Genomic DNA, 13,831 nt, shown 5'->3' with positions numbered 1-13,831 from the left:
TCGTGTTTTGGTTTTCTTACTAGGAAAGGGTGAGCATTTTCCTTCATTTTTTGTAGAAGGCTGAAAAACACAAAAAAACTGTCCATCCAAAACGCTACCACTGAAAAGAAATTCTAGAAATTTAGAGGTAAATGTCTAACCTAGTTCTGCTTCCACACTTCAGAGGCAGACACAGTGAACAGGATCCTGCTTCCCCAGCCATTTCCTAGTGCTTATGCATCATAAACACATTTGTGTTTTCTAAACCAAAATGGAAAGAGGAGACCACAAGGTAGTCTATAATTTACCTTTTCTAAAACATTATTTTATGATGAAATATTTTGGACAAGCTCTTCTTGTTTTTTTTTTTTTTTTTGCTTTTATATTTCTTTCATGAATTTGTATCTCATGTCTTTTGCCCATTTTTCTTTTGAATGTTTTATTCTCTGTAAGAGCACTTTTTGTGTTAAAGATATCAACTCTATCAAATATTGTGTATCAGAGTTTTTTCTTAGTTTGCTAAGAAACTAAGCAAACTTAGTTATTGCTTATTTGATTTTACTTATACACAGTGGCTTTAAGAATGGCTTAGTGCAGTAAGTTTGTGATTTCTCTTCTTTGATTTCTTCCTTTGCTTTTTTAGTAAAGCTTAGGAAATCTTTGTCCACACTGCCATCTGTTAAATCATCACCTCTATCAGAGACCTCAGCAAACTTAACTAGTTCAAGTAGTTCAGCTGACGCAGGAGAATCTCCTGAGCCCGGGAGTTCAAGACCAGTCTGGGCAACACAGCAAGACCCCTTCTCTGCAGGAAAAAAAAAAAAAAAAAGCTGCTGGGCATCGTGGCACTTGCCCATAGTGTCAACTACCCCGGAGGCTGAGGTAGGCGGTTGCTTATGCCTAGGAGGTTGAGGCAGCAGTGAGCCATGATTGTCTCACTGCACTCCAGCCTGAGCAACACAGCAAGACCCTGTCTGTAAAAACAAAACAAAACAAAACAACCACCAAAAAAACCTCCAAATAACCCAATAATAATGATGACGATAACTAAGTTTCATGTAAATGGCTTATGAGATGCTAGGTAACTGAGGCCACACAGTGCTTTGAGGATGACTCAGGAAACTGAGGCAGAGAGGCTAAGAGGCAGAGAGGCTGAGTAACTTGCCCAAGGTTACACAGCTGGTAATCAAGCCACAAGACTGAAACTAGGCAGTTTAGCCTCTGAGATATGCTCCTAATTGCAGCTCCATGTGACTCTTCAGTTTCCTGGTTAGTCCCGCCCTTCTCTGTCTGGGACCCTCTGTACCAGAAAGCAGCCAGGTGGTGCTTTGCTCTTCCTCAGATTTCTTGACAAGTCTGTTGCTGTGTGCTATGGCTCACTTTCCCTCCTTGTTCCACCCGCTGCCTCCATTGCTGGCCTGTTCTGTCTCAGCCACCTCCCAGTGCTCCCTGCCACTCTTTGTGGGATATGTCGTACGCCTCTGAATCTAGCTTGTCCTGCATTCTCCTTTTCTTTGTCATACTCACGGAGAACTCTTTGATGCTTCTGGTCACCGAGTCCTGCCTCTCAGTAGTCCTGAATGTACTCACCCTTTCGCTTGCACAGGAAGACAGTTCCAACCAGGTGGATTTGAGAAAGGCAGCCAAGTATCAGAGTGACTGCTTACCAGCTCACGCTTTCTCAGACCCCACTGAGAGACTGATTTTTTATTTGTACCTGACCCGGGAGGGATGGATAGGCTCAAGTACTTGCTGTGTCGACAAGCCTTTGTTGGCCCTTGAGTGGACAGGGGGTGGGAAACCCCCCTTCCAAGTTAGAAATATGCCAAGGAACAATACATGAAGAAATGTAGTGCATGTCTGTTTAACATTAAATCCTGAGTCTGCATGTCCTTCTGTTTAGCTTCAAACTTAAACAGTTAGCATAAGGTCCTGTAGGATAGGGCTTTGTATGTTTAACTTGTCAGGTTTTTAAAATACCTTCAGAATCAGAAAAAGGTTAATACATACTTACTGGGGGAAACAAAGGTGTATAAAGGAGAAATAAAAAATGTCATAATTCCACTGCCTATACAGTTAAAATCCCATTTGGCTTCTAGTGTTTGTTTATTGTGGTATGCACATCGCTTTAATAGATGCATGAGGGTTTGAATATCCCAGACATAGAACTTGTAGGTATTGCAGGTTATCTAAAACCTTTTCTTTTTCTCCTTCCAAGTTATTTGTGATAGTCAAGTGTATGTTTCAACTTCACAATTCCTAGCTGGGCCAGCCTTCTGAAAGAGAAGGTAAAATGAGCCAATCTTTGCTTTCCATGAAGTGTGAATCCTTCAGTCAATAGGAAGGGGACTTTTCTGGATCTAGGGGATTTGCCTCTGTGAGGTGCCTGGAGAAGACATCTTCCTCCTGAAAGGACCTAACACCCTGAAGAGATGTGTCTTTTAAGCCCTTGGGTCTCAGTGTGTGAGCTCCCACCACCGCCTACCCACTGACAGTGAATCCACTTTAAGGGGGCAACATATGGAAGGAAGAGTAATAATACGTATTAGAAGATGTTAAAGACTTGAGCTACTTCATAATTTGAAAGGGCAAGGGGAATCCCTCTTCCGTTGGGTCTGTTAATAGACCATGACTGACATTTAAAAGAGGGAAAGGCTCCAACTGAGGCTGAGAAACATACTTCTCAGTTTTCAACAGACTGGGACATTCTGAATTCAGATGGAGTCGGTCTTCAAACGCTTAAACATGTTTTTATTCGTATTTAGTTTAAACCATTAAACATTTACTTTTTCGTCTTTAGCAAGAAGATCCTTACAGGAAGAAAAAGCTTCAGGAGAAAAGAGATGGAAATTTACAAAATTTAAATTGGAATAAAAGTCGAACATGTAGAAAGAACAAGAAAAGGGGTGTTGCTCCAGTCTCGAGGTGCGTAATTCTTACTATCCCTTTAATATTTTGATCTGTTTTTCACTTTATAGTTTTGCATTTGGCTATTAACTTTTAAACTTACTTTGGTGATGTTAGATACAGATAATATGAGAGTGTAGATGTTTATATCTTAAGATTAAAATATGTTTGTAAAATTATTTTCCCATTATGTTTCTATTTTGTTAAAAATACCTTAAAGTGACCATTTTGTATCTTTCCTTTATAAAACGCTAACAGATTTGGTAGTTTTTAGGGGAAAAGCATAAGCCATCCCTCCGTGTGGAGACTTTCATTCTGCTTATGAGAGACAGGGCATTTGTGGAACAGGAACTAGAGAAAACCGCGGGGCACAGGCAGGTCTCTGCTATTCCCTGTTCAGCCGCTGACCCACCTGCGCTACCTGGGTCATAATAATGAAACAGAATAGTTACCCCTCAGGTCACCCTGGCTTTAGTCCTGCAGAAGGTAGGTTCTTACAGCTGCAGGAAGTGAGGTGCCCAGACAGTATGTGGTTTGACAAGCTGGTAAGGGGCAGATCCAGAATTAGAACCCAGGCAGTGTGGCACTCTGCTTTGGAAACCTTGCTTCTTCAAGACACTTAATTTCCCTGACAAAATCTTTTTCTTATTGGTATCCCTTTCTGCTCATCATACTCTTCCACCAGACCCAAAGAGAGGAGGACTCCTATTGTCCCAGATTCATATTTTCACCTCTAATAAGTCATGGAAAGGCAGTCTGCATGTGTACATGATAAAATACAGATGTGGTTTTTTTTGTGTGTGTGGCTCTTCCAGGCCTCCTGAACAGAGTGACCTAAAGCTTGGGTGCAGTGACTTTGAGAGGTCTGAGCTGAGCAGTGACATCAATGTGAGAAGCTGGTGTATACAGGAAAGCACTAGGGAGGTTTGTAAAGCAGATGCCGAAATTGCAAGCAGTTTGCCTGCTGCCCAGAGAGAGGCAGGTATGTAATGATACTGAGCTACAAATGGTGCTTCTGTTGAAATTTTTGTTTGCTCAAGGAAGTATCTAATAAGAGAAATGACACTTCAATGATTTTACCTCTACAGGCAACTTAGCTAATAACTAAAGCCCCAGTGGAAACCTTTCAGGGTGAGACCAGAAAACTAAGAATCATTTGAGTCTCAGTAGGCCTCTAGTGCTGCCCCTCACACCCCCAATCTAGCCAGTCGTAACTATCCTCAGGCATATTGCTGAAGGAATGATGCTTGCTTGCTGCAGACGGGTTCCCTTTGGTGAAAGTGGAGAGTAGCCAGGTGAGATAGTGCTATCCCCATACCTGAGTCCAGCAGTTCTGCAGAGCCAGGCTGCTGCCCCACCCAAGGCCTGCTGGGCAGTGTCCCTGGGAGTGGTAGGTAGAGGGACACCCAGTGCTGAGTCCGGGGTCTGATACAGGATAGTAGGGGCTAGGGCAGTACATGTAGGGTATGGGGTGGTGGGGGTTGCAACCCTCCCAACCAACACCCACTTTCTCCAGACACATGCCCCATGTCACGACACAGGCCAGCACACTTAGCTGGTTTCTATCTCCACCCTCTCTTTTTCATTCCCTTGACACACGTGTGTTGCTTTTGGTCTTACTGAAGAGTCTTCCCACCCACGTATCAATATTTTGAAACTCTTAGTGGACATCTTATTAAAAGAGAGGGGGAAAATCACCTATGAATCTCTGGTGCAATAGAGTAGCCTCAGTCTTCTTGATAGAAGTTATTTGTTATTTCTAGAATCATTATTAGATCATGCTTATATAGTTGGCATTGACCCTCTTAGCCCCTAATTGCTCCTTCTATAGGCAGAGTAGACAGCCCATCCCCTACTGTTTCTCAAAGTGCAACCATTAGTTTTCATGAACAACTCCTTTCTTGCAAGATGAGCAGAGGTTGCTGAAGATGAACTTGGCCTTCCTCCTCCTGTCACCTTTCTCCTTCTGTTAGAAATCATGAGGCTGACAGTTGTTTCAGGGAAACATGACTGCTGTCACTCTTCCTCCAGAGGGTTACTACCAGAAACCTGAGAAGAAGTGTGTGGACAAGTTCTGCTCTGATTCCAGCTCAGACTGTGGGAGCTCCTCGGGCAGCGTGCGTGCCAGCCGGGGCAGCTGGGGGAGCTGGAGCAGCACCAGCAGCTCTGACGGAGATAAGAAGCCCGTGGTGGATGCCCAGCATTTCATGCCAGCCGGTGAGTCTTTAGCGGAGCCCCAGGCACTCTCAGTGGCCCTTCCTCTGCCTCCCGTGTACCCAGTCCACACAGTCTCGATCTGCCTTCAGGAGTGCAGAGGACAGATGGGACAGTGGCCTTGACCTTTGCTTTGGACTTTACTCACTTTCTTTTTCTTTCCTCCCTCCTTCTTCCCCTCCACCCTTATCGTAATCATCACTGTTTATTAGTGTCTGTCTTAGAATAGTTCATAGAGCTTCTGCATTTAGTTTTCCATTTGTACATTCTTAATGACACAGCATTTGCCATTGCGATGATTCTTAGATGTGGAGTTCTATGGCACTAAGTGCATTGCATTGTGCAGCCATCACAACTGTCCATCTCCAGAATTTTTTATCTTGCAAAACTGAAACTCTGTACTCATGAAACAATAACTCTGCATTGCTCCCTCCCTGTAACCCCTGCTCACCCCTCTTCTACTTTCTGTGTCTATAAATTTGCCTACTCTGGGTATCTTATATAAGTGGAATCACACAATATGGTTTTTTTTGTGACTGGATCATTTCAGTGAGCATAATGTCTTCCAGGCTCAAAAACATTGTAGCATGTGTCAGCATTTCCCTCCCTTTTATTGCCGGGTAATACTCCATTGTATGTGCAGACACTTGGATGATAACTTTCACCTTTTGGTTTGTTCAAATAATGCTGCTGTGAACATTGGCTGTCCCTTATTTTTGAGAAAGTTTGAGAAAGTTAATGATGTAGGAGAGGTCAAAGAAGCATCTGTGTTTCAGTTACCCAGAACTAACAACTCTTACTTTTACCATATTTGCTTTTTTTTTTTTTTAAATCATCTGTTCACTTCTCCCTCCCCAAGGGAGTCACTGTTTACGGTCATGAATTTGGTCTGGGTACTTTTAGTCCATTTAAAATTTTACATTCATATCCATCAACAAAATACTGACTATTAGTCTTTAACTTACATAAATGAAATCATACTTCAGTATAGCCTTCTGCCTCTTGCTCTTTTCACTCAGGTTTTTAAAATTATTTATTTTGGCCGGGCGCGGTGGCTCAAGCCTGTAATCCCAGCACTTTGGGAGGCCGAGACGGGCGGATCACGAGGTCAGGAGATCGAGACCATCCTGGCTAACGAGTGAAACCCCGTCTCTACCAAAAAAATACAAAAAACTAGCCGGGCAAGGTGGCGGGCGCCTGTGGTCCCAGCTACTCGGGAGGCTGAGGCAGGAGAATGGCGTAGACCCAGGAGGCGGAGCTTGCAGTGAGCTGAGATCCGGCCACTGCACTCCGGCCTGGGCGACAGAGCGAGACTCCGACTCAAAAAAAAAAAAAAATTATTTATTTTGAGAGTGAGTCGCTCTGTCGCCCAGGTTGGAGTGCGGTGGTGGGATCTCGGCTCATTGCAACCTCAGCCTCTCGGTTTAAGTGATTTTCGTGCCTCAGCCTCCTGAGTAGCTGGGGTTACAGGCATGTGCCACTACGCCCGTTTAATTTTTGTACTGTTAGTAGAGAGGGGGTTTCACCATGTTGCCCAGGCTGGTCTCTAACTCCTGGCCTCAAGTGATCTGCCTGCCTTGGCCTCCCAAAATGCTGGGATTGGTGTGAGCCACCACGCCCGGCCTACTCAGCATTGTTATTTTTATCTTTACATCTATGTGAAGATGTAGTTCCATTCCTTTTAACTGTTGTTTTCAACATAGTAAACTTTTTTTTTTTTTTTTTTTTTTTTTTTTGAGACGGAGTCTCGCTCTGTGGCCTAGGCTGGAGTGCAGTGGCCTGATCTCAGCTCACTGCAAGCTCCGCCTCCCGGGTTTACGCCATTCTCCTGCCTCAGCCTCCCGAGTAGCTGGGACTACAGGCGCCCGCCACCTCGCCCGGCTAGTTTTTTGTATTTTTTAGTAAAGACGGGGTTTCACCGTGTTCGCCAGGATGGTCTCGATCTCCTGACCTCGTGATCCGCCCGTCTCGGCCTCCCAAAGTGCTGGGATTACAGGCTTGAGCCACCGCGCCCGGCCCATAGTAAACTTTTAACCTTAGTAAAAAGAAAGCGTGGTGAGGTTGTGCAGTTCCTGTTTGTGTGGCGCCTTACATTTGTCAAGCATGCTCACGCATGCCCACGCACCCTGTGAGAAGGGGAGGGCAGGTGTCCCAGTTCTCACCGTCATCTGAAGACTCAGCCTCAGAGAGGTTGCCTGGATCCTTTGACACCACGCAGTCAGTAGCACAGGCTTGAACGTGGGACTTCTTCCCCCAGATCCCAGTGCACTCCCCGCCTCATCTCCTGTTCTCCTCACGGGCTGTTCCACGCGATGAACACAAGCCATAGAGAATTTCCTTCAGCTGCCTGCAAGCTGTACCATTTCTTCTGTCTCCCACCAGCAGTGACACCTTAAAAGAAAGCCTTGTCTGAGAGACTAGTGCAGTAGCAGCCATGAAAACCTAGAGGATGTGCCCGCATGTATGTGATTCCACTCAGCAGTTCTCTGCGTTTTCCCTGTCTTGTCTCACTCAGCCTTTTCAGACATTGTTGTCTTAATGGCCCCCCAGAAAAGGTTCACACCACTGATACGTTCTGTGCGTGTGCATCTACCACAGAAGACTGAAGGTTAGCCTGAAGATTCCAGTGTGGGATTTAAAAAATGGAGGCCGGGCACGGTGGCTCATACCTGTCATCCCAGCACTTTGGGAGGCCGAGGCAGACAGATCACTTGAGGTCAGGAGTTCAAGACCAGCTGGCCAACATAGCAAAACCCCATCTCTACTAAAAATACAAATATTAGCTGGGCGTGGTGATGAGCACCTGTAGTCACGGCTACCGGGAGGCTGAGGCAGGAGGTGGAGGTTGCAGTGAGCCGAGATCACCACTGCACTCCAGCCTGGGTGACAAAGCGAGACTGTCTTGACAGAAAAAAAAAAAAAAAGGGGGTACATTAGTTAAGAAAAACTACAAGTGTGTCTTTTGCTTGAGGCAAAGGCTTACATTAGTAGAATGATGAAAATTATTAAGTATTGCTGTACAGTAGCATAGTATGCAGTGTTGTGTTTGAAGGTTATATAATAGCAGGAAAATGTCCCCAATGTAATAAATGGTGTAAAAAAACAAAAGACAATGTATATATGAAATACGATTCCAATTTTATACATACACACACACACATAAAGGAGATTGTAAAGAACTTCGGGAGGCCGAGGCAGGTGGATCATCTGAGGTCAGGAATTCAAGACCACCCTGGCCAACATGGCGAAATCCCCACCTCGATTAAAAATACAAAAATTAGCTGAGCGTAGTGGTGCGTGCCTGTAATCCCAGCTACTCGGGAGGCTGAGGCAGGAGACTCGGTTGAACCCAGGAGGTGGAAGTTGCAGTGAGCCAAAATCGCACCATTGCACTCCAGCCTGGGCAACAGAATGAGACTCCGTCTCAAAAAAAAAAAAACAAAACAACAACGAAAAGAGATCGTAAAGAAATACACCTAAATGTTCATAATTGTAGTATAATTCCGTGATTCATGTTTAATGTTTAATTAAAAATTAAATGACTAAATGTGTGAATATCAGTTTAAAGTGAAAAATCAGTCATTATGTGTTAATGATATTAATAACCTGTGCATTTTAATACCGAATATACAGTTGAAGTATACTTTCTAAAACTTGTGATAATGTGTTTCTTTTAATGCAGGAGATGGTGTTTCACAACATGATTTTCCTTCTGAAGCTCCCATCTCCTTGAATCTTTCTCATAACATCTGCAATCCCATGTAAGTTTTTTGTTTTCCAGCTTTTACAGTATGTTTTGTGTACTGTGTTTTCTACCAATTAGTGTGTTTCTTCTTTGTACTTGGTTCTGCAGGTTAAAATATGAAAACTTTTTAAAGATGCAGGAAAGTACAATCTGATTTTATTAATAATTCAGGAGTGGTGCAAGTAAACATAGTTCATGTGGGAGAGTCTCAGGTATTGCTGTTTTTTTCAGACAGATAGCCACGTTAGAAAATACCTAATTTTCTGAGGCCAGCTGTGGTGGTTCACACCTGTAATCCTAGCACTTTGGGAGGCCAGGGTGGGAGGATCTCTTGAGTCCAGGAGTTCAAGACCAGTCTGGGTAACATAATGAAACCCCATCTCTAAAAAGTATTTTTTTTTTTTTTAATTAGGCATAGTGGCACACGCCTGTATTTCCAGCTACTCCCTGAGGCTAAGGTGGGAGGATCACTTAATCCCAGGAGATCGAGGCTGCAGTGAGCTATGATCACACCACTACACTGTAGCCTGGGTAACAGAGCAAGATCCTGTCTCAGAAAAGAACACCTTATTTCCGAATGTAGAAGGAGGAAGCAGTGGTTATTATAAAGATGGGAATCATTTACCCTTTTCTAGGCCTTGAAATAAAACTAAGCATTAATAATTTAGGAAATGTTGCAAGAACCTGGTAGATACATGTTTACAGTTCCGCCCTATGGTGATTTCTGCAGCATTGGACAAAACAAGTACGTTTTATTGAGTGAGAGAAAAGGAGGGTGGGTAAGAAGGAGGAGAGTTCAGTGAGAGAAATGAACTTGGTTTCTTAGGTGCCTCCCTTATGGTGAGAGGACAGAGGATGCAGTTAAGCGGGTGAGTTTGTGAGGAGGGAAACGTGGCTAGTGCACAGGAAAGCTCTGCCTGGGTTTATTGGGGGGAGGTTGTCAACAAAAGAGTAAGAATTGCTGCTAACTGCTGACGGGTAGATTTAAAACAACAGGTTACCATAGTTATGTTAGTTAATTTTTTGTTGTTGATTATGACAAGACTTTGCTGGATCTTGGGAATTTAATATTCCTCAATTATTTTCTGGCTGTGTAACTTTACATCTTTTATATCTGTCTGTTTCTCGGGGAAAACTTCAATTGAGTGAAAACTCAATCAGACGTGGTTATACAATATCAGTATTTCCTTAGGCCGAAAAAAATCAGTCATTCCTCCTTTGCTGTCTTCCCCACAGGGCTGTGAATAGTCTCCCACAATACGCAGAGCCTTCCTGTCCCACCCTTCCTGCCAGGCCCACAGGTGTTGAAGAAGATAAAGGTGAGATGCATACCTCTTGTTGCGGACATCAGCCAAGGGTTCTGTGCTATCCGTATTCCTGGCTGATGAGTTTGAGAAGCCAGAGCAGGCGGGACAGGGCTGTTGCTCCACCAGCCCCTTCTCCAAGCCACACGTGCACACATCAGGAAGGCACCTGCTCTGTGGATGGGCATCACTGGGGCCCCAGCTGACCTTGTGCATCGATACTGAACCCCCTCCCTACAGCTGAGGCACAGATGCCCCATGCCCTGGAATCATCCCAGGCCCCTCACAGCAGACTCCTGATGCGTTTAGTTCACCCTTCCCTAGTCAGAGATGACAGAAGAGTACAGAAGGGAGATGCGTGGCCCAAGGGAAGGAGGCTGGTTGGGGAGGGTGCCTAGGCTGAGGGTGCAGCACCTCACCTGCTTACCACTTCTCCTGGCCTGCTCCCCTTCCTTCCCAACTCACTGTGTCTTAGAAGCCTGTTAATTCAGCCTCAGCAGCCTTGGGGACCCGCCTTGCTCAGGCATCGGGACTGAGACCTTCTGCCTGCGGAGAAGGCTGTTGCGGGGGCACCTGGAAATAGGAGTGGGTGGGAGAGAAACCGCTCCTTCCTGGGGGCTCCGCTGGGAGGTGAACTCCAGCCCTCCCTCGTTTCTCTTCTCTTTTCCTCCTCCTCTGCCTCTCTCTGTCTTTTGTTTTCTGTTTGATTCTAGGGCTTCTTTCTTGCCTAACGTGGATCAGGAATTATGGCAGGATAAACCTGACCTTCATTCTCTGTGTCTTTAATACACGTACTTGCTTTTGGTCATAGAATTTAATGCTGAATTTAAAAGCTGCTCTGCACATTGGAGAATTTTAACCCTTGAAAGCGAAAGACTTTATGTTGTTCCTTGGATACATTTTGGACTTGGGCAGTTATCAACAGAAATAGCGAATCTAGTGACTAGTCCATTAAAATAAGTGTTTTCAATTAAAAAAATCTAAAATTCAGTAATCCATAATTTGCAAAGGCAAGATGTGGGGGCGGTTTAGATGGTACTGCCTTTTTTTCTGTGGGGTAATAGAGAAAGGTAGGATTTTAATGGTGAGGAAGAATAAAAACTCCGAGCATCTGCCCTTCAGCATATGCCATTCTGCTTTGCTGGCAGTTGGAGATGTACGTGCAGTTTGGTGTCTTAACCCAGGTTTGTGTGTGTACTTCAAGTGCCTTTACCTTGGCGCCACTGACAGAGTACATCTTGTCCACAGTCTGTGGCCTGCAAAGCCGTGGGCCCATCACCCTTTGTACTCCCTCACAGCCATGTTTTCCTTCTTGCCCAGCTGAAATGACCTGATGCATTGTTACAGTCATTTCCTCGACTCCTCTCCTTTGTTGCTTTATTGCAAAGCCCCAGCCATGGTTTATCCCAGTGCCACACCTGCTCCACCTGCTCCTGTGCAAGCAACTGAAGCTGGAGAGCAGCACTCTCCATGCCAGCTGCCTCTGTGGATTCCCCAGCACCCACTTCACATAGTGCCTGTGTCCTCCCGCCCTGCCCCTCTGTCACCACAGTTCCAGTGCCTCCTGCCTCATTCTTTTACTTGATCTTGCTTCTTGCTTTACTGGAAGAGCGAGAAGTGGTTAGAGGCCTTCAGCAAGCTCCCACTGCCCTCTCTACCTGCCCACCGTGTCATGCCCTTCTCCGCCTCTCTCCTGTTGCAGCCGGAAGAATTGTCAGCGCAACCCTTCTCTCCAAGGGTATTCCTGCAGATTCCCTCCCACATCTTCAGTTTTTCTCTAATGGGTCATTCTCATCAGCACACAAATCTACTATAATACTTCCCATCATTAAAAATTTAACAATAGCCAAAACTCTCTCTTGACTGCCTTCTTCGGTGGCTGCTCTGTTTCTCTGCCCCTGTCGTTAGGAGACTCCTTTGAAGAATTATCTGAGTTGCCCATTCAAATTCCTCTCCTCCTGTCCTCCCTGGAAACCCCTGTAATCTGGCTTTTGCCACCATCGCTTTTTTGAAACCGTGCTGTTTTGCACATTGCTGAGTGCTTGGTTAAGTCTTTTCAGTCCCCATGTTGACCTGTGACAGACATTGGACGTTCTGTTCTGGCTGGCAGACCTTAGGTTCCTGACCCAGCTTCTCCCCATCTCCCCACCTCATGACCCTGGAGCCCTCCAGAGAGCAGGCCTTGGTGCTCTGCTCTTCTCTGTCTGTGCACACTTCCTTGGTGATCTCATCTGCTTTCAAAGGTCTGAGTCTTTCTTTGACCCAGACAACTCCCAAATGTATATGCAGGAGACATTCATTCTATTGTGTTGGACTTTAAACAAACTTGTGCCTTGCCCCAAAGGGAGACACTCTTCCTTCTGAGACTTTGCATAACAAATGCCCTGGGACAGATAGGTCAGAATAAAGGAGCCAGTGCTGCTTCTAGTAAGAAGTGCTATTCTTCTAGTAAGAAGTAAAGAAGGTCTTGCTTTACCTGCAAGACCCAGGGAGAATTGTCTCACAACATACACACCTCTTATTTCTACGTAGCCTTGGCTTCTGGTAGATTTTCACATGCGTATATCCTTCCATAAGCAATTCTTAATCTAAGGGAAGGTGGAACCAAATCTGCTTTGTCTGTCTCATACATTTATTAACAGCGGCTGTCCACAGGAGCCTACGCAGCAGGATGAGGCCACTTTGCAGTATCGACCTCAGCCATGCCCCAGAGTCTCAGACCCAAGCAGCTGAACAAATCCCATAGATGACCAGGGTCTACCTTAGAGCCAGACGGCTTTCTCTTTAAGTTTCTGAATTGATCTCTCCACTTGACCAGAAGCATTACTCCAGGTACAGCAGGATGTATTAGTGATTGCATAGATTGCACCTTGGCCTGCGAGGATAACATCTGGCGCCATTCTGTCATTTGTAACAACCACAGCCAGTGAGTTGAGGCTGATCCAAATGCCTTCCAGGGACCAGGTGCTGTCTTCCATCACTTCAGCTAATATCAGCAAATTCCATACCAGCCGTTTCTAACTGGGTAGCTTCCTCCTAGTGATTACTGCCCATAGGATGTGCATGAACCAGTTATCCTTCCAGGAAGCTTACTTTGTGCCCCATGTGTGATGCTGGAAGTGTCGCCATGTCTGGGGCAATGATGCATCCAGGCAACAACAATGGCAGCCTAGATGGTGCAGACCTGATCAGTATCTTGATTCCAGCTGGTCTCAGTGGAGAACAGAAGGACCTCTATCTTAAGTGGCTCCAAGGTTTAATCGGAAGCCAAGATCCATTTTCACATTTCAGAGCCCCAGAGAACAATGTCTTTAATCTGCCCCATCTGTTGCTTCCCAAGTGGCAGACCAAACACCTAAGCCATTGGCAATAGCCTAAGAGTTGTTTACACCTAGCAAGGTTCATCAGGGCAGAATTAGCCAGAGCTGTGGAACCACTTTGGGTTCTGCCCACTGATCAAAATGGCTGTGTTCCTTTTCATTTCTGCATGGTGGGCATTGAGGTGGGACAGCTGCAGCCCCCCAGTAGGTGCTGTCTTGATTTCAGCCCGACCCAGCCATCAGTGAGCCAGGCCCAGGCATTTAAGGGAGCCCCTGGGAATTGAGGGCCCAGTAAGCCAGCAACTTCACTTCAGGTGCAGAGTGGGAGATAAAGTTTCCCTAGAGGGGTAGCTGCCATGTTT

The 13,831-nt window shown here is 45.4% G+C and overlaps 1 protein-coding gene across 5 annotated transcripts in view; it reads left to right on the top strand.

Annotated features, from left to right (window-relative positions):
- Window positions 1-13,831, top strand: part of TMEM131L (transmembrane 131 like) — a 170,537-nt gene that overhangs the window by 151,368 nt on the left and 5,338 nt on the right. For all 5 annotated transcript variants that reach the window (XM_050791996.1, XM_050791997.1, XM_050791994.1 and 2 more), the window contains 5 exons: window positions 2,780-2,904; window positions 3,702-3,868; window positions 4,918-5,103; window positions 8,783-8,861; window positions 10,082-10,164. In XM_050791996.1, the coding sequence (XP_050647953.1) occupies window positions 2,780-2,904; window positions 3,702-3,868; window positions 4,918-5,103; window positions 8,783-8,861; window positions 10,082-10,164 (640 nt within the window). The remainder of the gene's footprint in view (window positions 1-2,779; window positions 2,905-3,701; window positions 3,869-4,917; window positions 5,104-8,782; window positions 8,862-10,081; window positions 10,165-13,831) is intronic.

This window comes from Macaca thibetana, chromosome 5 (assembly GCF_024542745.1).
Source record: "Macaca thibetana thibetana isolate TM-01 chromosome 5, ASM2454274v1, whole genome shotgun sequence".
Lineage (NCBI taxonomy): Eukaryota > Metazoa > Chordata > Mammalia > Primates > Cercopithecidae > Macaca > Macaca thibetana.
This window is presented reverse-complemented; position numbering and strand designations above follow the sequence as displayed.